Below are 22,108 nucleotides of genomic sequence, written 5' to 3'. Positions count from 1 at the left end.
GGTGTTTTTGCTCCACATATATGAATGAAAGCATTCCTTTTCTTTTTTACTGTTTACACTAAAATACTTTTCACATCACGGGTCACCTCTCAGCATGTTTCATCTTTATTAACCCTTTCATGGATTTCAGCAAAAGGAGGAAATAAGCGGAGAGATTTAGGACAAGTTCCATTAGGTTCTCCTCAGAGACATCATTACATCTCCATTATTATCAACTTCCTGTGCAGCTTTCCCTCCCTCACACCCTGTCTCTGTCCTGTGTGGCCTCTCAGCCAGTCCAATATCTCTGTTTATGTATACCCTTTACTATTTACCCCTCTCCCTCTTTCTTATCCTTCATCCATTCTTTTTCTCTGTGTAAAGCTACTGTTCTTCCTCACTGATACTTTGCATTTATGGACAGATTCCATTTAGTTTTTAATGCAAGCTTGTTTGTAAATGAGGTAGTTTCTATTTAGGCACTCAAATGTCTGTCGAGAGGATTGGATTGCTCAGGGCTGCTGCTGTAAGGTAGGTCTAACTGTTCCAATACATTATAGCAAATGTGATATGGTTTGATGTTTGAAACCTTGCAGCTCAGGCAGCGGATCTTTTGGTATTTTGTGAAAAATGTAGTTTTTTGACTTTCCTGCTTTTGTCATTTATGTGAGGTTTTTTTCTTCTTCTCTTGCCGAGTTTTGTCCTGCAGCAGTGCAAAGTTTTACCCACAGTTATTGAGATGGAAAGTAGATCTTGGAAAGCAGCGTTTTGAACTCCTACTTTGTTTCAACAGCAGATGTCTCACATGTTGCACTCAATCACTGGCCAAGCCTCCCTCCACCCCTCCCTTCCTCCCTCTTGCCTTCTTTGTTTCTTCCTCTCTTTGATTCACTGCTGCTTTCCTCCACAGTGCTGTCCCACTTTTCAGTCCAAGTTCAGTGTGATGTGCACAGTGTTGTACGTGACGCTTTTGTCTTTATTAATATGTTATTTTAATTCATGCGGCCCAGCAGCACGAGGTGGGTGTTTTACAATAAGGTGCTGTTTTTGGTCACCATTTAAAATCTAACACTGTCTGGAGGCTGTTAATCATCTTCAGTGCCAAAGGCTTTTTCCCAATGCATTAATGCAGTATCACTCCAGTTCCCTGCTTCTTCTTTTTAAGCATTTTAGTTAAATAAATACTCAAAGAGGTCAAGGTAGAAGAATTACTTGTTCTTTCTGTTCCCCTCCCTTTGTGAGTTTAAAATTTTAAGCAAAAGCCAAAACTGTATTTGATCCAGACTACACTGTTCTCCCTTCCAAGTATGTTTATCCTTTTGAGTCTCCGGACCACTGCTTTAAAAAAAATTGCTATGTGGAAATGTATTTCTCTTCATCCACATCATCCACTGCAGTCCCTTTGGTGGTTACTACACCCAGTGTAGTAACACACAGGTTAAACTGCAGATGCTCATGAGGAAGTACACACAAGGTGACTTCAAGTTAAAAACACTGTGTCAACGCTGAAAGCTGTAGAGGAGACAGGAAAATGACTTTGAGGAAAGGAGAAGAAGTAAAAATAAACACAAACATGCCTTTTTCAACTTGCAAAGTTCATGCATTAATACAGAGTGTTCAGTTCTTTTACTGACCGTCTTGCCAAACCAAGTAGATATCCTAATCTAGCCACTTTTTCGAGTTGTGTGTTTGTAGAAGGTTATTACTAACTAAACAAGACAAAAACCATTAAAAAAGTTCCTCTTAAGTTATCGGAGTCAGTAGATCAGGGATTGAGGAGTTAAGTGTGGCATTTCTTTACAGGAACAATGTCTCTGTTAGTCTGGATAATCCACAGTCAACAGTTTCAAGAGGGACTGTTCCTGCAGTGGAAAGCTGCTAACATTGCCTGCAAATTTCAATAGCAGATGAACAAAAGCCTGGCAGATAATCAAGGCTGCTAGAATGTAAGGCTGGCTGCTCCCTCTCATGCTCATCCTGTCCACCTTCTCCCCCCTTCCTATAGCCTGAGCAACAGGATCAAAGTCAGTTGTGCTCTGCAATTACTCTGCACCCCACGGCCTTCTCTCCAGAGCATACTTCACGGTGAAGCACACACTCACACATGTAAACACAGGAAGCATCATAAGTGTATTTCTGGCAGGAAGTTGTGATAGCCGGTGACTGCTGCTCATTACTGCTGACCCAGAGATGGTTGTCTCCTGTGTTCTTGACGCAGATGAACATTTTCAGTTTTCCCCAAACCTGCTGAAGAGAAAATATACAAAAAATACCGAACTCTTCAATTTTTTTTATGTATATAGAAATACAACTATGCAAGTTCTTTAAGCAGAAACTGATAAGAGTTTATTAAAAATGAGATGGAATGAAAGAAAATAGGTCAGGATTTTGTTTTTACAGAGCAGGGTCCCAGATTTAATGTTTTCACTCAGTAGTTTATTATTTTGTTATCTTTCTTTGTTTGTTTTTGTATTTTACATTGAAAATGGATTAGTCTATAATACAGTCATGTGTTGACAGAAGATGCCAGAATACTCTGTGTAGCTTAGTACCCTATTTAACGTTACACATAGTCGTGCGATTTATTACGGGTCTTCTGCCCGTCCTGCAGGCTGACAGTTTTGAATGATAAAGATGTTTTTTTATTTTTTCTTAGACAATTTTTACACTTGAACTTGAAGGAGTGGGTAGAACTATTAGGAATTTAAAAGGAAAAGAGAAATATCGGGGTGCTGTTTTACCCTCAGCTGATTTTGGTTCCACATCGGTTAAAACCATTCACTGCATATAAACAAGGTTAACTGTGTTATAGACATTCTCTTCAAGTCTGGAAGACAGACATAAACATGGAGACCTTTGACAATCTCTGAGAGTGACTGCAGTCGTCAGGCTGTGACTATTGCAGGAATGTTTGCTCCTATCAGGTGACCTGAGCTTGTGATCAAAGTGGTCATGAGTGTTCAACACCCTCAGGGTGTAGGGAACCAATTAGTCACCACACGTTGTGATGAATTAGGAGCTAGCTTTGTCAAACTGAATGTGTCCAGTGTTCGATGGTTTTTCGTTTGAGCCGATTTAATGCAAGTTTGCTCGGCTAATGTCATCTCAGGATGGTGTTGCGTGATGGTGATTATCCCTCTTGTTCACAGTATTCACAGAGTATTTTCCTTTATTTGATAAAACACTGTCATTTGGTATCCAGATGAAAGTGCAAAATATTGCAGTACTATGTTGTAGCTACATGCCACCCTGTAAAACGATTATATTCACTTATCTCATGGGGTTTAACAGTTTTCTGCCTCATTTGAAACACCTATAATATGTTTCCCTTTCATCATTTTTATATTTTTCATCATTCTTCATGCCCCTCCCTCTAACTGAGGTCGGCGGCACTCAGTCAGCACGGTAAGAAGAAGAGTTCAGTGAGCAGAGATCATTGGAAAGAAATGAACATGATTTAGTGATGTACAGAATTTAGATAGAGGTATTTGGCAGTTAGACTCTGATGGCCGTGTCGGTGTTAGGGATTAGAGCAGGACCTCCCGGAGGCTGCTGGTGGAGATGAAGATGGAGGCTTGAATGGAGCCTGAGAGATGAGAGGCGGGTTGCATGAAGGCGACTGCAAAGGAGGAAGATACGCAGTGAGATTTAAAGTACGCGGCGTGAATGCTGATTGGTCTGAACAAGGCTGGGAGAAAGATGATTGGACTAGACCAGTGATGTCACAAACAGCTTGACAGCTTGTAAAAGTGGAAGAGATTTGAAGCTCAGATTTAGCCGGCAACACCTGGGAGCAGACAGATGTGAGACCGTAGATCTACCTTATTGAACTTGGGCATAAGCTTCGTTAAAATGATGCATGAGACAGACCTTCTACTTGAGCATGCACAGGAGCGTGAAAGAGGCAGAAAGATTGTATTAAGAGACAAAGTTGGAGGAAGAAAGTCTGGCTATATCAAAATTTACAGTATTTTGACATATTACAGCTCTATTTTCAGTAATACAAAACATGACTCCATGAAATTACAGTTTACATCCAACTTTTTTTACATTTTAGGACTTGAATCACCTGTAATCATCTGCACAAAAGCGATATTTGTTACTGGGGTTTGTGTGGCTGTAAATAAACTTGCCGTTCAGACCAAATGGCTGACATTGTTGTGGTGGACTCTGTAAAATACACAGGAAATGGAAACCTGAGCTAAAGGGCTTAAACATGTGGAGGATCACACACAGAGACAGACGGACAGGAGGCAAAGAAAGTGAGGCAGCGTCTCCCGGCACTGTGACTTAATTAAAAGAGCACACGAAAAAAATGGAGGGAGACGAACCTCCTGGCATGATTTGTGTTTGTGCTGACAGTACAGCCTGTTGCTGCTTTGCCCACTTATCTGACATCAGATGCTGCTGCTTTAGAGGCTACATATGAGAGCGGGAGAGAGGAAACATAGGCCAACACTGAGACACAAACAGATGACAGAGAAAGAAGAAAAATGGCAAACCCTCCCACCGCCCCCCCTCCTTCTTTTTCGGCTTGACCATTTGGCTGTCAGATGGACCTCGGCAGAGAGCGAGAGAGAGAAAAGAGGGGGAACGATTCAAAAGTGAAGAAAGGAAGAAAAGAGAAGGAGAAGGGGAAGGGGAAAGGAAGGAGGGCAAAGGAGGGGGACCGACAACTCCAACAAGAACGGGAATAAAAGAGGGCGTGGAGGAGGCAGAGAGTGTCCAGGGAAAAGGACAAATAAGTTGGAAAGTGAACAAGGGGAGTAAGTAGGGAGAGGGAGAGAAAGAGAGGGAAAACACAGTGGGACTAAAGAAGGAAAGAGAGAAGTAGGAGGAGGGGGACCAAGCAGGGGGGAGTTTTCCCTCTGAGGAGGCAGAGATCATAAAAAGCCCTCCTCCACAGCTGTGAACATCACAGTCACACGCACACTTGCATGACAGTACTCACATGCTGCAGCAGTTTGCTCAGTCCACTGTTAGTTTGTGAAACTTGCACATAAGACACACTCAGAGGCTGATAGTCCCATAAGAACACAAGAAAATAGGCAGGGCAGCAATGGGCTGGGAGCATGGAGACTCCCATTGACTTCTACAGACACTTCTCCTGGCTGAAAAAGGTGAGTTAGGGTTTGTTTTATTTTCATGCTCCTGCTCCTGCGTCTTCTTCTTCCCCCCTTTTAAAAAATATTCGTGTCTGTCCATGTTGCACATTCCTTTCATTAGATTGATGCCTCGGAGGAAACTTTTAGTTGGAAAACAGAGAGAGGGGAGAGATGTTTGAAGGAGAAGCTGCCGTCACAAAGCAGTTGTTCCACTTTAGATGCCTGTCATTGTCCTGCTGTTATTGTTTTATTTCCTGGCGACAGACTTTCTGATGTAATTTCCCTCAGCTCAAGAGCTGGACTGCATCTCCAGTTGTTGTTGTTGTGTTATGAAGGCACGCATACACGAGGACTGTGTTATCAGATTGGAAATATTCACTATCAGCTGATTGTTGTTGTCAAAGCAGTGTCTAATGCTCCAGGGGTTAAGCAGAGAGAGACTTAGCGCTGCAGGATCTGTGTTGTAAAGACATGTGAGCAAGTCTTTAACTGATGAGAAGCCACATTTGTCTGATTTACTTAGGTGTATTTAATTTATCTTTAAAATTGTGAAGCTATGCTGCTTTTAAGCATGCTAGTGTTTTACATTATTTCAGTTTCTTTCTTCAAGATGTGACCTTTAAACTAACATTCACAGAGTTCCAGCAACTGCTAAGGTCAATGGCAGTCCTCTCAAAGATCTCAAGGTGACAGTAAATCAACTTATGCTGTTTTTATTGATGCCTCTCTCTGGGATTTATTCTGTGAATACGTATGATAAGAATTTAGTTGTGCAAAAAAGAAAAACAGTCTCCTTTCATGCAGAGTTTTCTTCACTGAAGGTGTCGCTCTGTCTCTTTTAAGGGGCTCCTTCACATGCTTAAAAGATTTTGCTGCATTTCGCCTCATTCACATCATTCTGCATTACTTCCTATCCGTTTCTCTAATATCTAACATTTAACGCTAACACTTTATTCTACTCGGTCTTCTCTGACACAGTGACTCATCAGATTAATAGAAAGTTTAAGCCTGTCAGTGAGTGGCTGTAGACTTCTATGAGCCTTGTGTCATTTTTATGGATTATTATTTCATATTTTGCAACAGTGGATGTATATTTTGAGAAATGACTCTTCACCAGGGCAGAGAATGTGTAAAAACAGGCTCTTTGTTTGACTTCTTGAAGTAAACCTGGACTGAAGACATGTTGGCCAGTCTGCACTTCGTCACACTAATTCAAAAGGCTGTGAGAGGGTCAGGACTTGGTTATAAGGTTAGATAAGAGCATCTTACCACTTGGCCACCATCTTGAGTTACACTTTTAGGAACGTTATTAGGTCAGTTTTATCTTTTAGCTAAATGAATGAGATGAATAACTTTCATTTCAAAGTTTACTGGGATAAAAAATATCCATCCATCCATCTTCTACTGCTTATCCAGGTCTGGTAGGAGGGTTCAGCACTCTAAGCAAAAAAGCACAGACTTCCCTCATTGCATTCATAAAATCACCAGTCAGGAGGTTTGCTAAACTTACCCCAAACTAAGGTTTATTAATGGCTCAGTCTAGAGCACTGATACAATCAATCGTCTACCTCCAGTGCACTGAACAAATGTGATGCTACTTCATGCTATAGTTACAGTTGGAAAGAGGAACTTGGATGACAAAGTTAACCATAGACTGAACCAATAACTAGTAGGCACGGCTATAACGACCCAGCTGAAACTGTCCTGAACTCTGTTTTGCTCTGTCAGTGCATCGTTGTGATTTTCAGCTGCCTCTTAGTGTTTCAAATCGTCCAACAGATTACTGACAGGATTTGTTTTACTGCCACGTCTGCATCTTATAATGTATCTGAGGTAGAGTGAAGTTAGGGGTGGAGTGAAATAGCATTAAATAAATGAACCCTTACAAAGGTGCACAGATGCATCTGTGTGTGAGGATGTACATCTGAGTTCTTTTACTTGCTGTTGACCTGGCCAGCATGTGTGAAATAAACATTAGCATGTTAAAACTTATTTAAATTAAATTAACATTATTTATGCAAGGTGTTCATAGAATCTCTTTACTTATTTTTTTTCCTTTTACTTTTTCACTTGGGTCCATATAGAAGTAAATAGTCCAACTTACTCATTCAGTCTGTTTTGTTAAAAATGGAATAAAGCCTTCGTTAGCATTCAGCAGATCAGCTTGATGTCAATGCTAGCCCATGTGAGTTGATACTCTCCTGAGGCTACACATCTCATTCTGGCAGTTACAACACTCATCACGCTGCTTCAGCCTTCATAGTTGCTTTGCGACTCACTTCTGCTCTACAACTGATCCACCTCAGTGTCCTGGATATGATCATTTATTCTTGCTTTGTTCTGTGGGTGGGTGTGGGCTTTCCACATATGCTCAGAGAACATCACAGGGTCCCATAACAGCAAAGTTGCCATTTATAAATTGTACCAGATACGACTACAGTGATAAACAAGTTTATTAGACCAGTGTAAGTTTTTTTTTCTTAAATTAACCAAAATATTGTTTTATGTTTCTGTAATGATCAATGCACCAGTGTGCAGAAGTTCAGGCCTTTTGACTTTCTTCTGTTAATTATTTTTATTCAGTTTCACTCACTTTTCTATCGATATTAATTGTGTTTTATTGTTATACAGCACTTTGTTGCTTTTATGTCTTTGAAAAGCACCATATAAATAAAGTTCACTCCCTTACTTACTAATCAAAATTCCATTTTTAAAGCTAAAATACAATTATCGTTGTTATCTATGAATTTTCAAATGTAGTGCTTTACAAAAAAACTCCAGAGAGTACAGTTATTTACTTGCATTTGAAAAATTTGTTTTAATGTTTGAATTAATTAACTTCTGATTTCTCAGAGAAGTCCAATGTGCCAGCTCAAATTTGGGCATCAAAATCGGAACTCAGTTAATTCAGTGTTTTTATGACAGTTGGTCTGATACAATTGTTAAATAAGCACTGTACATATTTACTTCAGATAATGAGGACCAAATTAACAAAGAGTTTTAAAGTGCAAATTAGGTGATCATTTTGTTTAATCCGTGTGTGATGCTTATTTCCAGACAGAGAAAAGGCCAATTATTTTAGTAGTATACTAAACCAGCTATCATTCCCTTCTCCCACACTGTCAGCTTGGTCCTGTTTCCTTTTTCTTTGTCTTTTTTTAAACAAATGTAACAGTAAACAGCTGTTTTCATCTTCGAATTGCTGAGGCTAACGTGATTATAGTGGTAAGATCAAGATGAAGGTTAATCAAACTTGGATCTGGAGAAACAGAAATGATAATTCATCCTAAATGTCACTGACTCACCTTCAGATTCACTTTCCACACTCAGTGGGACTGTTTACTGTCAAGCTGAGCAGACATCAAATTGAATTGGACTTTAAATTGCATTTAGAGACACTGTGGTGTGACTAGAGAGAATACCTAAGCTAATGTGCTGCACACGCTGCTGCAGCGCTAAATCGAATGAGCACTCACGACTCAGATTAGGGCCAACGAGGGACGAAACCAAAAACTAAAAGCATTTGGTTTTGGATAGAAGGTCAGGCTTTGACTTTGAAAGTGAGCAGTAAAATTCTACAGGAATTTTGTGGACGTGCATGTTGCCTGCTTACAGAGCGCTGACCGTTGGAGCACTTTTATGTGAATCACTAAAAGTAGGTGGGTAGTGTGCTGCATGTTGTCATGCATTCTTAGACACTGGGATCACGCACGCCACTGTATGTCATTACAGTTCCACCCATTCCACTGGCCACAACATTTATTGTGAATACACCGAGAAAAGTACGACTATAATAAAACCAACACCCTGAAAACATGTCTGTATTCATTCCAGTGTAATCATTTATATTGAGTGGATAGTGTTTCCTCTCCTCTTGTGCAAAGCCTTGTTAAATATTTGGTCTGCTGCAGTGAAGTGTACTCACTTTATATAAATTGTACTAGAGGTATGATTAGAATTTCATTAGTGTTGAATAAAATATGAATTTTATGGTCCTGTTCTTTGAGAGAACATCCTGAAAAAACTCAAAAGGTAATTTTGTATGTAGCTCTAAATGATTTAAATATTTTCTTGGCTGATTAGAGGAATTATTAATTATCATAAATACCTGATTTAATATATTTGAATAAAAATGTGCTGTGTAAGCAAAAACCGCTCAAGGTAATGGGTCAGTATTTATTTAACTGATGCTCCACCCTGTTTTTACTTGTACTGGAAGTACTTTTACTTCATGATACAAACTGAAACGCCTCTAAAAACTTAATATTTTCTAGGTTCACAGAGAGAACCTGTTTAATTTAATTTTTACTGCTACTAATATTCTAGTAGTTTTCAGCTAAATTTCCCAGATTTAGTCAGAAGTGCTGATGGAAAACTCAAGAAAACTGAAAAAACAACTGCACAACTGTAATATATAATGATAGTGCAAAGACATTACACTGTGGCCCCAAACCGTCTTGCTCTGTCCATTCTCACACAATCCACCAGGCGATAACAGATTGATAAAAACAGACTGGCCTGGTTTCTTTTATCGGTCCATTCAAACGCTGTGTCATCACCACCCTGAAATGGCCTTGCTTCTCTTCGGTCTTCTGATGGGAAGATCTGTGATTACAGCAGATTTCCAAATGGAATGAGAAACTGTAAATGTAACATTATTACAGCCTTACATTTTGTAACTTAAGAGACACTCTGAAAGAAACAGTTTGTCCCCCACCCCCTTTCTACCCCCGTCTCTGTTTAGTTTCAAGTCTGATAATGGGTTTAATGCATCCATATGGTCCACGTCAGGTGACCTAGCTGGTGTACATCCTGTGACCTCAGCTTCAGACAGTTCATCCAGGATTACAGGCTGATTTTAGGGTTTTTCATCTGTGCGCTGAGACAGCCTTTGAGGGATGAAAGAGACTGATAAGGTTTTGGAAGCTCACCAATGTGCCTTGAAGCTAAAGTTTAGAGTAGTTGTTGTGGCATCAGATAAGAGTTTCAGCTAAAAGCACAAAAAAACCCCTCGATGTTTACGTTTTCTTTAAAACTGGGTCATCGTCATGATAGTAGGAAAGGTCGGGTTCTTGTAGCAAACAGTTACATTTACACTGCTGCATATTTTAGCCTAAAGGCGTTTTATATATTTATTTTTTCTGGACTTTGAAGCTAGTTAAGCTAATCGTAGTTTAGACGGGTGTGGAGTGGATTTTTGGCAGTAAGAGGCTTAAATGTTGATTGCTTAAATGACAGTAATGGTTGTGGGGATTGTTGGCAAATCTGGGCCCCCCTCAAATCTTTAGGGACAGATGCAGAAAGTTCCACCGACACACGATCATCATTGTACAAGAAAACACTGCAGATGCCGTAATCAGCATAGTCTGTGGTTAAAAATGAAATATCATTTCATTCCACCAAAAACATGATGAGATTTTCTTGAAGAAAAATGTTTAACAAATGAAATATATATTTTTCCTGTCCTCTCTGGACTGTCTCATGCCCTGCAGAACATGGACGCATTTCAGTGTTTAGTTCTTTGTAGTAATGTTAACATGCAGATTTCCTTTAAAATGTCCTGAGCAACCTCAGCATTCATTTAAAATGCGATTTGAACTCCTACAGGACAAATGCGACCATTTCATGTTTGCAAATTGGTTGTTAACTTAAGTTTTAGTATCACCAGTGGGATGTTTGATGAATACAGCTACCTGCTGCTGATGGAAATGCAATCAGCGGTAACCAAGTTCAGTACTTCAGATATTAAAACAAACTAATTGTTTTAGCTAAAATGTGCTAACAGCTGAGGTGAACTGCAGTGCTGAGTGATGGCAATGTGGTTTTACTGCTACAAGTGATTTTAACATTATCCATAGTCATTTGATTGATTGTAATAATTGATAATAATAACTGTGATACTTAATTCAGGTCTAAATTTTACACACAGTCTTGATATATTACCAGAATGACCATCAGTTCCTTTACAGCTGCTACTGCTTTCTGTCATTTCAGGTGGAAACAGATCTATAATGGACTTTTGGGCTGGTGTCAATACTAGTGTTTCAAGTAGTCATATACAAGGTTCATACTTTAATAACATACATCCACACTGGATGTTTGGTGGTGAGAGGGAAAAACACAATCAAACATGTAGAAGCAGGTGCAAGTGAAATTATCTTTGGAATATCATGAAGCGCCAAGTAAACACAGACATGGTCGAGACGAGCACCAGAATGGAGAAGAGAGGTGATTTAAGTGACTCTGAAAATGGCATGGTTGTTGATGCCAAACAAGGTGGTCGGAACATTTAAGAAACTGCTGATCTACTGGGATTTTCCCAAATGAAACAGGGTTTGCAGAGCCTGAAATGGTCTGATAAAGAAAACACCCGGTGATTTCCCTGTGTGAAAATGCTCAGCTGATGTAAGACATCAACAGTAACTCAAAGACTCACTTCTTACAACCAAGATTTGTTGAAGAGCACTTCTGAATGTGCAGCACTTCAAAACTTGAAGCAGATGAACTACAGCAGGAGAAGACCACACCAAGTGCCTCCCTGATTGCTGATCACATACATCCCTTTAATGACCACAGTGTACCTTATCTCCTGATGGCTGTTTCCAGCAGGATGGCACGCCATGTCTGAAAGCTCAAATCATTTCAAACTGGTGTCTTGAACATGACGCTGCGTTCACTGTGCTCAAATGGCCTCCAGAATCACCAGATACCAATCCAGCAGAGCACCTTTGGGATCTGGTGGATCAGGAGATTCACATCATAGATGTTTAACTGACAGCTGTCATGTCAGTATACACCAAAACCTCTGAGGAATGTTTCCAGCACCTTGTTGAATCTGGTTTAAAAGAAATAGCAAGATTTCTGTTAAGGGCAAACATAGTGTTTAAGCTCTAGTTTTAAGAGCTCATTGAGCTTGAGCTGTAATGTAATATTGCTGTTTCCCACACAGTCTTTGTTTGGCATTGATACAATGTTACTGGCCAGTACACGTCACTCTGTTTCTTAACATTATGTAGGGTTAGCACAAAGCTAAATCTCAGCTGTCACAAGCCTAGCATGCAGTTTAACAGGCCTGCAAATGCAAACTGATTTAGCCAAAGTGTTTCTAACAACAGGTGGTATTTCTAATCTTGCTGACAGAAGCAGAAAATATCATCTTATCATAAGAATGTTTTCCTCTCTTTCCAAATGTTTGCAGCAGCATGTTGAGGAGCGGAGGAGCCAGCAGCATTCAAACACATTCTGTTAAACCTGAGCAGAGAAATGGAAACAGGACAGACATCATTATTCAGGAATAAAGCCATTTAAAATTCTTTGGCTTGACTTTCATTTTCACTTCCTGAGTTGTGGAGTGCATAATTCTGCCATAACCGTAATAGCAGGGCAATAAGGAACTGGCAAAAGAACTTCTGACCAAAGGGAAATGTCTCTTTCACTGTTTGCATGTTCTTAAGTTCACATTAGAAAGCATTTCTATTTCAAGACAGAGCCTGACACAGCTTTTTCTCCTGACAGGCTGCTGCGAATACATTGATATCTGATATGTTTTGTTAGACTTACAGTAGTCAGAGATGAAAAAGGTGGAAATTATAGCACAAGCTTTAGCACAATGTCGATGATTTGGCTCCGCTATCCTGCTATTTCCAGATTAACAGGAGTCAGATGAGTCAGATGATGTTTCATAACTTTGTATCATGTGCTTTGTGAAAAATGTGTATTTATACAGCATCGGCTCTGTGAGTTCCTTGTGCAAGAGTCAGCAGTCTTGCCCAGACCAGCTCTGGACATTAAGCGAGAGGATTATGTGTACAGCTTGGTTCTTTGTCAAACTCTGAAGCATCAGCAGCGCAAAAATCAGCAATATTCTGACATTTATATGCATTTAACGTTAACAGCTAAGCCACATTACTGGCTGTTTATAATGTTACTGTATAGATATTTCAGTCTGACTACCTGTAATCTAACAGTTTACACATCTTTGTATTTTAAATTCAACATTGGCAATATGTATGTTTGCTGAATCATGCTTTTTGCTTTTGTTCAAAGCATCCCAGACAAAGTAAATAAGTTATTTTCTGACTTCAGCAGCACTTTTTATAATGTATTTGTGCAGTTTTGTGAATAATAGATAGACTTTTCTGTTTTAGAGAACCTAGTTGTGTCTGGCTTATGAGTAGCTAGATGAAATTGCCCCTGTCTTGGGGAAGCCCGTCCCCCTGTGTTTGTTGGGTGGTAAAGGTGTAATTCAGCATCAGACCTGCCAAATTTAGCTTCCATGAGCCAAACTAAGATGTTTAGGATGAGCAGGCATCTATTCATCTGTGGTTTAGACAAATAAACACTCATTAGGAAGCTTTTGTTGCAGGCTAACAAGTTGTCATCTCCACCTCTCACATACACACCAAAAAAAGCCACTGACTAAAATCCACTAACAGAAGCTTGGAAACGGTCACCTTGGCTACCTTCATTTTTTCTATGCAGTCTTTGGTGTAAACAAGACTGCAGTTTTGCTGATTTAGGGACAGAGGATGTGCCTCTCTGCTTCAGTGCTTGAAGATAAAAATAGGCCATCCCTTATCTTTCATCCTTAACCTCTTCATGAACTTTGTGTGTTTCTTCTGTGTGCGTTTGTCCAGGTGAACCTCTGTTCTCCAGCCAACAATGAAACTTACCAAGAACGACTGCTTCGCCTAGAGGGAGACAAGGAGTCTCTGGTGCTACAGGTCAGATACTTCTTATCTATCTAAGTTATAGCCAGTGTCAACTGAACATTTAATACAAAGACACATACAGTATGTACGCAACTGTGTAGTTTCATATCACATTTTTGGAGTGTAGTTTTTCTTTGCTGTCCCAGTTTGCTTGTTCAGATGTGGTTGTAATTATTTTGGCATGCACAACTACATCTAATTTTTTGATCCCTGCCATAAATGAGCCAGGAGACTGTCTGGCAGGATTTGTTCCACGCTGGAAAAACATCTTGTCCTTTAATCTGTAATCCTGTGAGTTCAGATATTTCGTGTTATTTCATAACAAAACATGTCCGGACACCTTTGAAAGCATGTGAGGGTGTTTACATATGACTCGTGCAGTAACCGCCAGCGCCTAGTCGGCTGCAGTAAAGATGATTATATGTCATCTAACTATATGATGTCAGGAGGTGCTCTGTGATGTCAAAACTCTTTAATAGCCAGTTCATGCAGCTGTGATTTCCACAGTCTGTCTTTACATTCCTCCTAGTTAATTTGTCGTTTTGGAACTGCCCCTTTATGCTCGATGTGTCTCTGTGTATGTTTGTTTTATGCTCTGGGGAAGCCCACGCGAGTGGATGATGTTTTTTGACGATAAGTGCACCACCCGTCTGGACAACCCCGGTTTGTAAAGTTGTCACAAAGTCCACATGTCGTTCCTTACCACCACCACCCGCACACCTACTTCTTACACATTCCTCAACTGACACTGCCCGTGATTGGTTGAGATCCAAGTTAACCGGGGCTTGTTTTTACTGACTGGAGATTTAATTGGCTGTGGACAGTTTGCCCCTCCGTAGTGCCTTCCTGCCTTTTCACCTGCCTCTACTTTAAGACTGCTTATGCGAAGCTTTGTCTTGCTTCAGCGTGTGCTAGTATAGACACACTCTGTGGTTAGTAACTAACTTCCTTCTAGCTTTGTCGAGAGCATTCACCTCTGTTTGTGTGTGTTTGGCTCAGAGGAAGGAGGTAAGGGGTATTTTTAACTTTCTCTTTTATCATTTGGAGTTTATACAGTCACATCAAGATCATGCCGTGTTGTTTCTTTACTTTTACTTACTTTATGTTTGTGTCATGTTTGTCAAGCGTTAGTGGTATCCATGTTTTTGGTGCGAAACCTAACACAAGGCTCTTAGACGTGACTCATTCAGATACTTGTTCATTCATTTACTCACTTGTTCATGGTTCATCAGTGCTAGGGAGGCCAGCTTTAGCAGACCAGTCCCTCTGTAGTAACACATGTTCATGTTCTGTTAGCGGTTACAAGTGTCAAGCCAAAAACTTGACAAAATATTCTTTTGTGCCAGAGCAATGTGCGACAGGACGTGGCTGCAGGGGTAAAAATCAGAGAAACTGAAGTGACAGAGAGTCAGCTGCTGTCAGATGGATTTGGCATCGTTTAGGTGAACAGGAGGGATCTTTGAGTGTGTGTGTGGGTGCACGTTTGGCAGAAGGTGAATGGGTTGTCAGAGAGATTATAGTAAGTGTGCAATACATTCCTAGGTGACAGACTGCCGAGTAAATGTGTATGTGTTGGTTTGGAGTTGAAGTATGTGATGATGTGTTCTTTTATGTGGATTGAAAGAAGGAAAAGACATAAAGACACAAACATAAACCAAAAGCTGCGGACTTTTGAATATGTAGGGTAGACTCAAACTGATAATATTTGTCTATCACAGGTATTAGTACTATTATATAGTATATATAGCATATTACATAGTACTATAGTATTAGTAATAATGTAACAAAGTTCTCTCTCCCATAAAAACTTGTATCAGTGACTAAAATCCAGTATCCGGTGTAGCAGAAACAATGTTTACCAACTAAAACTCCTGCATATTTCTATCTATTTTTTCCTTATCTTAAGCATGTGATCAGCCAGCGCTCTCTGAGGACGGCGTAATACAGTATGACTGTGTCACCCACCAGGTGAGCGTTCTGACCGACCAGGTGGAGGCCCAGGGAGAGAAGATCAGAGACCTCGAAAGTTCTTTGGAGGAGCACCGCCAGAAACTGGCCTCCACTGAAGAAATGCTCCAACAGGTAAAGCACGTGTAAAAGACCTTTTATAAACCTGTCACAAAAAAATGTTGAACAGATGAAATGTTGTTTGCATGTTGCTTGATCCACCCTGGAGGGATTCTGATGCTACAATACAGACAATATGGCAAGAAAATGGCATTTGTAGTAATAGACTGCATAAAAGGTGGACATGGCCTTTGTGGTTTCTGGATGTCATTGTTACCATTTTGGCTAACTCTGAGGCTCAGCTAAAGGCAGCAAGCTTGGCTAGCAGAGAGTGAAATCATCTGTAAAATTTAGATTTCACCACTAACTTTGGGACTTTTAACAAAGGAGCCAGTGGTAATGGTGACTCACTTTGTGGAACTAGCCTCAAGTTGATTTTAGATGAACTGCAGTTTGTTTGGTCTTCTGTACTAGTTTAATTTCAATCAATTAAGAAAGCTGTTTTAACCCCCGTATATAAAATATATTGCTATAACAGTATTAACACAGGCTCTCTACATGCATCAGCCTAAAGAGGAGAAGTTATTATATTTAAAACATTAAATATGGTCTCAAATGGTGCCCAGACAAATTGTAACTGAAAATGAAACTATTACAGAGGTCATACTTATTAAGTTGACCTTGTTTTCACTTGGCGTGTCTTGTTTTGGGTTTTTTTCCGTTAGAGCAAATACCAAGTCGCTGACTTCAGGTGATAGCAGGGAGTTATCCAACAGGATGTTCAGAGTGACTAAAGTGCAGGAGTGAGTTGTTACTGTAAATGAATAAATAAAGGAGTGGCGCAGTGTTTTATTGAGGGTTCCAGTTTGATTTTATGCTCGCTGGCCTCCTTTGACTCTGTCCCTGTTTAGCTGTGTGGTGGGTATTACACAGACATCAAAACAACTAGATTTTAAAGGGTCAAAGCTCAAAGTTACTCAGTGTTCAGTGAAATGTAATGAGATTAGACAGAGTTTACTCTTACAGTACAGTGAGTTTGAAGGTGACCTTTTTAGATAAAGGATGTAAAATGTTCTGCTAACAGCTATGTCCCATTCATTGGTTTTAATGCACTAATGTTGACTTTACATTAATGCAACCGCTGTCGGCCCTGGAGGGATGAGAATCAGTCAAAACATAGAAATAAAGCCCAGATTTCAGCAGCAGATACATGAGACTGAAAAAAGGTTTCCATAAACATAGTTTTTAAAAAATCCTGTGTGTTTCAAAAGCATTAGTGAAAGATGTTGACAGAAAATGGGCCAGTCTGATTATTAAATATTCATTTCATTACAACATCTGGTAAACTGTGAGTACATTTATAACATAGGTTATTAACAAAGGGGTATATTTGGAAACCGACAGAGCATTGAAGGTCTATTTAAACTGCACTAAGAGCAAGTGAATAAAAAGAAGAATACACTTTGAATTGATCAAAGCCTTTGTGTCGGTACAATGTGGCCTATGAGTTATCAAAGATTTATTTTTAACATCAAAGCAATTTTCATATAACTTCTATATAATCTATCTCTCTATATGTGTACAATACTTTGTCCTTAACTGAAAAAAATTGTCAAAGCATCAAGCCTTTAGGGTTTTTTGAATATGAAAATTAATGTCAAATACAAACTATATTAATCCTGGGTGAAGATCTCAGTCACATGTTGCAAAATGTGTGCAAGGCAAACAGAGGCAACAGTTGAATCTGTGTTATTTTATAGTTTTGTTGTCTTCAGTATCATTCCAAACTGTAGGAAACAGATAAATACAAGTAAATACTATCTCATGTGCATCAACGTCTGTCCTTACTGAAAATCCCATTAGTATGCGCTCCTAAGCACTTAGCACTTTAAGGCAATGCTGGACAATAATTGTAGAGCAAAGTGCAGTAAATGGAAAGTTTATTCAGCCGGCCAGTCTTTGGATTTCTCTACTGCTGCCCACAGTAGGTCATAATTCTGCTAGAGTAGATGTAAAGTAAAGAATTTGAAGCAGAGTCTTCTAGTCATTTGTTTTGGTTGCCGTCACCAGTGAGGCAAGCTCGTGAGCTCTGCCAAGCTGGACACAACAAGACTGCAGCTCTGTGCATCACAGAATCAGGCTTCTGTTTAGACTCCTCAACAGGCTCTTTGTCCTCCTCGCTGTCAGCACAGAGGATAAAAACGCCACAGCCCCAAAATAAATACCCCACCGCGGCCGTGACGTTTTTCTCCCTCATCCAGCCACCCTTTGTTATCTATTAGTTATTGCTGTTGATGTTTTGTCAAGTGAGCTAAACCAGTTTTAGGTAAAAACACAGAAGGAATAAAACATCTCTCTCTGTTTTTTTTAAACAAATCTCTGCTGCTACTGATCTTCTTTTTGGTTTGTGACTTGACGTTTGTGGTTTTTCCTGGTTTTAGCTGCACTGATTTGCAGCTGTCGTCCTGGTTTGTGGTTGTTTGTTAGTAGCTGCGAGTGGTTCCCTTTTACAGTTTACGACCGCTGCTCAAATAGTTAATCCGATATGAGATGTTTGGTTTGCAGAGATGAGGGCTGAGTGAGGAGAAAGATAACTGTGGACCGGTGTTTTCAGTTTCTATCTCGTCTGTTGTGTCTGTTGTATTTTATTATCAGTTATGTGCCTCTTAAATCTTCTCCATGCATAATTACAGGGCATGTTTGAAGGATTTAAAAGGTGGCAAACACGTCTGCTTCTGCAGTGTCTGCATCACCGAGAGTGTTAATACACAAGTATGAGTACACTGGTTGGGATCATACCGAGGCTGTGACACACGATAAATTCAGCTTACTGATTTCTGCAGGTTTATGTTTTCACATAAAATCACATTTATATTTTAATGCTTTCATTAGCAAAAGTGGAAAAAAAAACAAAATGAAGATTTTGAAAAACAAAATATCAGCAAAGCTTTGGATTGTTGGAAGCTAAGTTAGTTAACTTAAGGCAGGGATGTCCAAATCCGGGCCCGGTGTCCTGCAGGTTTTAGATGTGTCCTTGATCCAGCACAGCTGATCTAAATGGCTAAATTACCTCCTCAACATGTCTTGAAGTTCTCCAGAGGCCTGGTAATGATCTAATCATTTGATTCAGGTGTGTTGACCCAGGTTGATATCTAAAACCTGCAGTTGAGGCCTGGAGTTGGACGTCCCTGACTTAAGAACTCTCCACAGATGTTTGAAGCTTAGATTATTCCCAGAAAATGGAAAAGGTGAGGTGCAGCACCTTCAAGTGGACAATCAGCATGAAGGTGTAGAAGGACACCTGAAAACACCTACTGTGAAATTAAGGGACTTCACACTGCAGCACATTGCAAACATGAGCGCCTCCATTAACAGACGTCAGCTGGGCGTGGAGATGGATGCTGTACGTCTGATTCTGTGTAGTGTATTCACAGGATAGTATTCACATGAGCAAACACAAACAAGTTGTGTGTCTGTGTGTGAGCGAGAGAGACAAGCGACAGGCGAACAAGAGTTTATCCAGCCATGCAGCATTATGTGTCAGCGCTGCAGGGCTGCTGTTTGCTGTGGGAACCACAACTAATCTAATAAGAAATAGCCCTCAGGACACACACACACACACACACACACACACACCACAGGGTGCAGAGTTCTCATGCTGGAGGATATCCACCCACACATGTAGTCATACTGTGACTACATGTCCTACAGTACCTTTATTTAGACATAAAATTTACTGTACTGAGACATTTCTGTCTACACGGCTTACACTGTTGTAGTTACACAGTATCCTAAACGACATACAAGACAAGTATAACACGCATAAACATTCATGGGCCATTATGTTTTAATATTTTGCCATTTTCATTAAAAATGTTATTGACTCAACAGCAGACGTCATTCACTATCCTCATTATTATCCAAAAAATATCAACAGCCCAGCAATTTCCCAGCATTTTTGGTTTCCATGCACTCTCCGGCTGATGTTTCTTTATTTTCTGCTTTTTGTGGCCAAAACAAAAAGGCGGAGGTCTCTAAAACAGTCCGTGATTTGGCAACCAGAGATTGAGAAATATCAATAATAATAAAATAATAAAATTTTGCAACTTGCAAGTGATGACGATTGCCACATCCTACCTACAGTTATGGGAATGGCTTGAATCAAATGAGAACCACTGAGGCTGAGGATCCTGAAAGTGCCAAAGTTGCTGTGGCACTTGAGGTTGGCTTTAAAGGTAGTGAATGTGGTGAATCTAAGCAGAGCCTTGAACCTACTCAAAGCTGAAGCCATGCCAGCATTTATGCCAGTGCAGGCTGCGTCAACGGCAACGTCCAGTTGCATGTCTGAGGACATTAGCTGCTTCCGTATTTCCCAAGGGGTTGCTGTAGTGGCTGTGTCCAGATTTTTAAACCAGAGCAGATTTTACACAGGACACTCCTCTTGACGCAACCATCCCATTTATCTGGGCTTTGGATCGGGACTAGGAGTACATTAGATTGTCACCCCCTTGAGGTTTTGTTAGTGTCTCCTCCGGGTCTTGAGCCGGGGATCTTTCATGTGAAAGATGAATGTGTTAACATTTGGGTAGATTTAAGCTTAGCCTAAACAGCTGACTGCTTGGATTAACAACTATGCCAGCATGAAGAGTCATAGCTGATTTTGGTCAGGCCTCATTTCAGCTAACTGTAGTAACTGAAGTGAGCCTTTCCACTGTGTTGGCAATCTTTTTCTGTCATTTGGGACCATGTCACACAGAATGCCCAGTGAATTTGTGCTTTGCCTTTTGGTGAGTGAAATGAGGATATTTTTATTGCACCTCTAGATTTTATGGACGCAAAATAAAAAAACCAGAGCTTGCAAGCCTTACCTTATAACTTAGATCTCAACATTCTCGTCCAAATATGGTCACGTCTGAGTCAAAAAAGCTCACCTGCCTGAAGTGAAGAACTCATATCTCCAGAACCTTTTGGCATGTCAACACATAGTGGAAAAACATAAAAAATGAAATGTTGCTAGGTTTAAAGTGCCTGATGTAACGTTTTACAGGGGAGCAAGCAAAGGTGCTCAAACAGACCTAAAACTGACGTGTTAAAATCAGAAGCAGTGCATATTTGAAAGGGGCTGAGAGTAGATGACTACTTATGACATGACATAAAATGACGGGGTAAATATATAAGAAGATTACCTATGCACCAGAGCCTACTGTGACATATAAAGGACAGTATGCTAGTTACATCGAGAGAATAGAACAGCATGTGATTTGTTTTCAGAACATAGTGAGCGATGTAAAGGTAAGTTCACAGGCAAAAACAGTGTTACAGTACCAAACTTCTACTTCTGCGATTTCATTGAGTGTTTAATTTTTAAACAAATAGATAGTATATACTTCAAGTTCTCCTGTCTGGTTGTGCCATATTTAACTCTGGAGATGAGCGCAGCCTCTTTAAAGGGATCTATAAATTCTGTGGAGCATATGATAATTAGTCACATGCACGGCACGGCCTCATTATTAAAGAAAAGCAAATGTCAGGCAGCTGAGCTGTGGGCCATGACCACAGCGTGTGGATGAATTACCTCTAAATATTGCGGCTTATCCCTCTGTAAGTGACACTGGTGTTAGATTGCAAACTGACAGTCAGCTGCCATAACGAAAGAGATTTTCCAAATATCTATGTGTGTGTGCGTGTGTGTGTGTGTGGCTGCTGAGCTGGAGTGATTATGGGGTTTAGTTGTTCGTTTGCGTGGCTGTGGTGTTGACACAGTTTGTTTACTATGTGATGTTTCCGTTTAGAAAGAAATTCCTTGTCTGACATTTAATGAACAGTAATCTACTTTATTTGACCGCTCACAAGTCATTGAATTTCTGTTTTAAATATATGTTATTTAAAATAGGCTCATGTGAGAAGTGTGTGGCTATAACTCTAAAAAAAATCCCAGCATCTTTTTTATTGAATTTGATTCATTTGGCATTTTGAAATTGTGCACGCACAAATGAAAAAATAGAGAAGCAATAAAATGATTCTGATTGTTGTTCTGCTCCAAAACCATCTCAAAAAAGTTTTGCATTAATAATACGTTTATATAGCGCAACTATAAGGCTACAAGATGCTTCACAAGACAAGATAGTCACGGTAAAACAAATAGTAATAAAACGTTTGAGAAACTTTTAAAGGTTACACAAAACTGGGAGGGAGAGCACAAGACAGTTAAAAGCAGAACAAAGAAAATGAAGAATTACAAACAAGTACAGTAAAAGCAAGCAAAAATAATCAAAGGCTCATGAAACATAAGTGACAACATAAAAG

General features: G+C 39.9%; 1 protein-coding gene across 10 annotated transcripts in view; it reads left to right on the top strand.

The window, feature by feature from the left end:
* ppfibp2b (PPFIA binding protein 2b) overlaps positions 1-22,108 on the top strand; it is a 100,533-nt gene that overhangs the window by 42,795 nt on the left and 35,630 nt on the right. For 9 of the 10 annotated variants that reach the window (XR_010094292.1, XM_063477671.1, XM_063477670.1 and 6 more), the window contains exons 4-5: positions 13,721-13,807; positions 15,764-15,877. Coding sequence is in view for 9 of the 10 variants with exons in the window: in XM_063477671.1 (XP_063333741.1) it covers positions 13,721-13,807; positions 15,764-15,877 (201 nt within the window). In the remaining variant the exon portion in view is untranslated. Of the gene's footprint in view, positions 1-4,847; positions 5,100-13,720; positions 13,808-15,763; positions 15,878-22,108 lie in introns of those variants that run through there. The other variant, XM_063477672.1, reaches the window with a different exon arrangement.

This window comes from Pelmatolapia mariae, linkage group LG7 (assembly GCF_036321145.2).
Source record: "Pelmatolapia mariae isolate MD_Pm_ZW linkage group LG7, Pm_UMD_F_2, whole genome shotgun sequence".
Classification (NCBI taxonomy): domain Eukaryota; kingdom Metazoa; phylum Chordata; class Actinopteri; order Cichliformes; family Cichlidae; genus Pelmatolapia; species Pelmatolapia mariae.
This window is presented reverse-complemented; position numbering and strand designations above follow the sequence as displayed.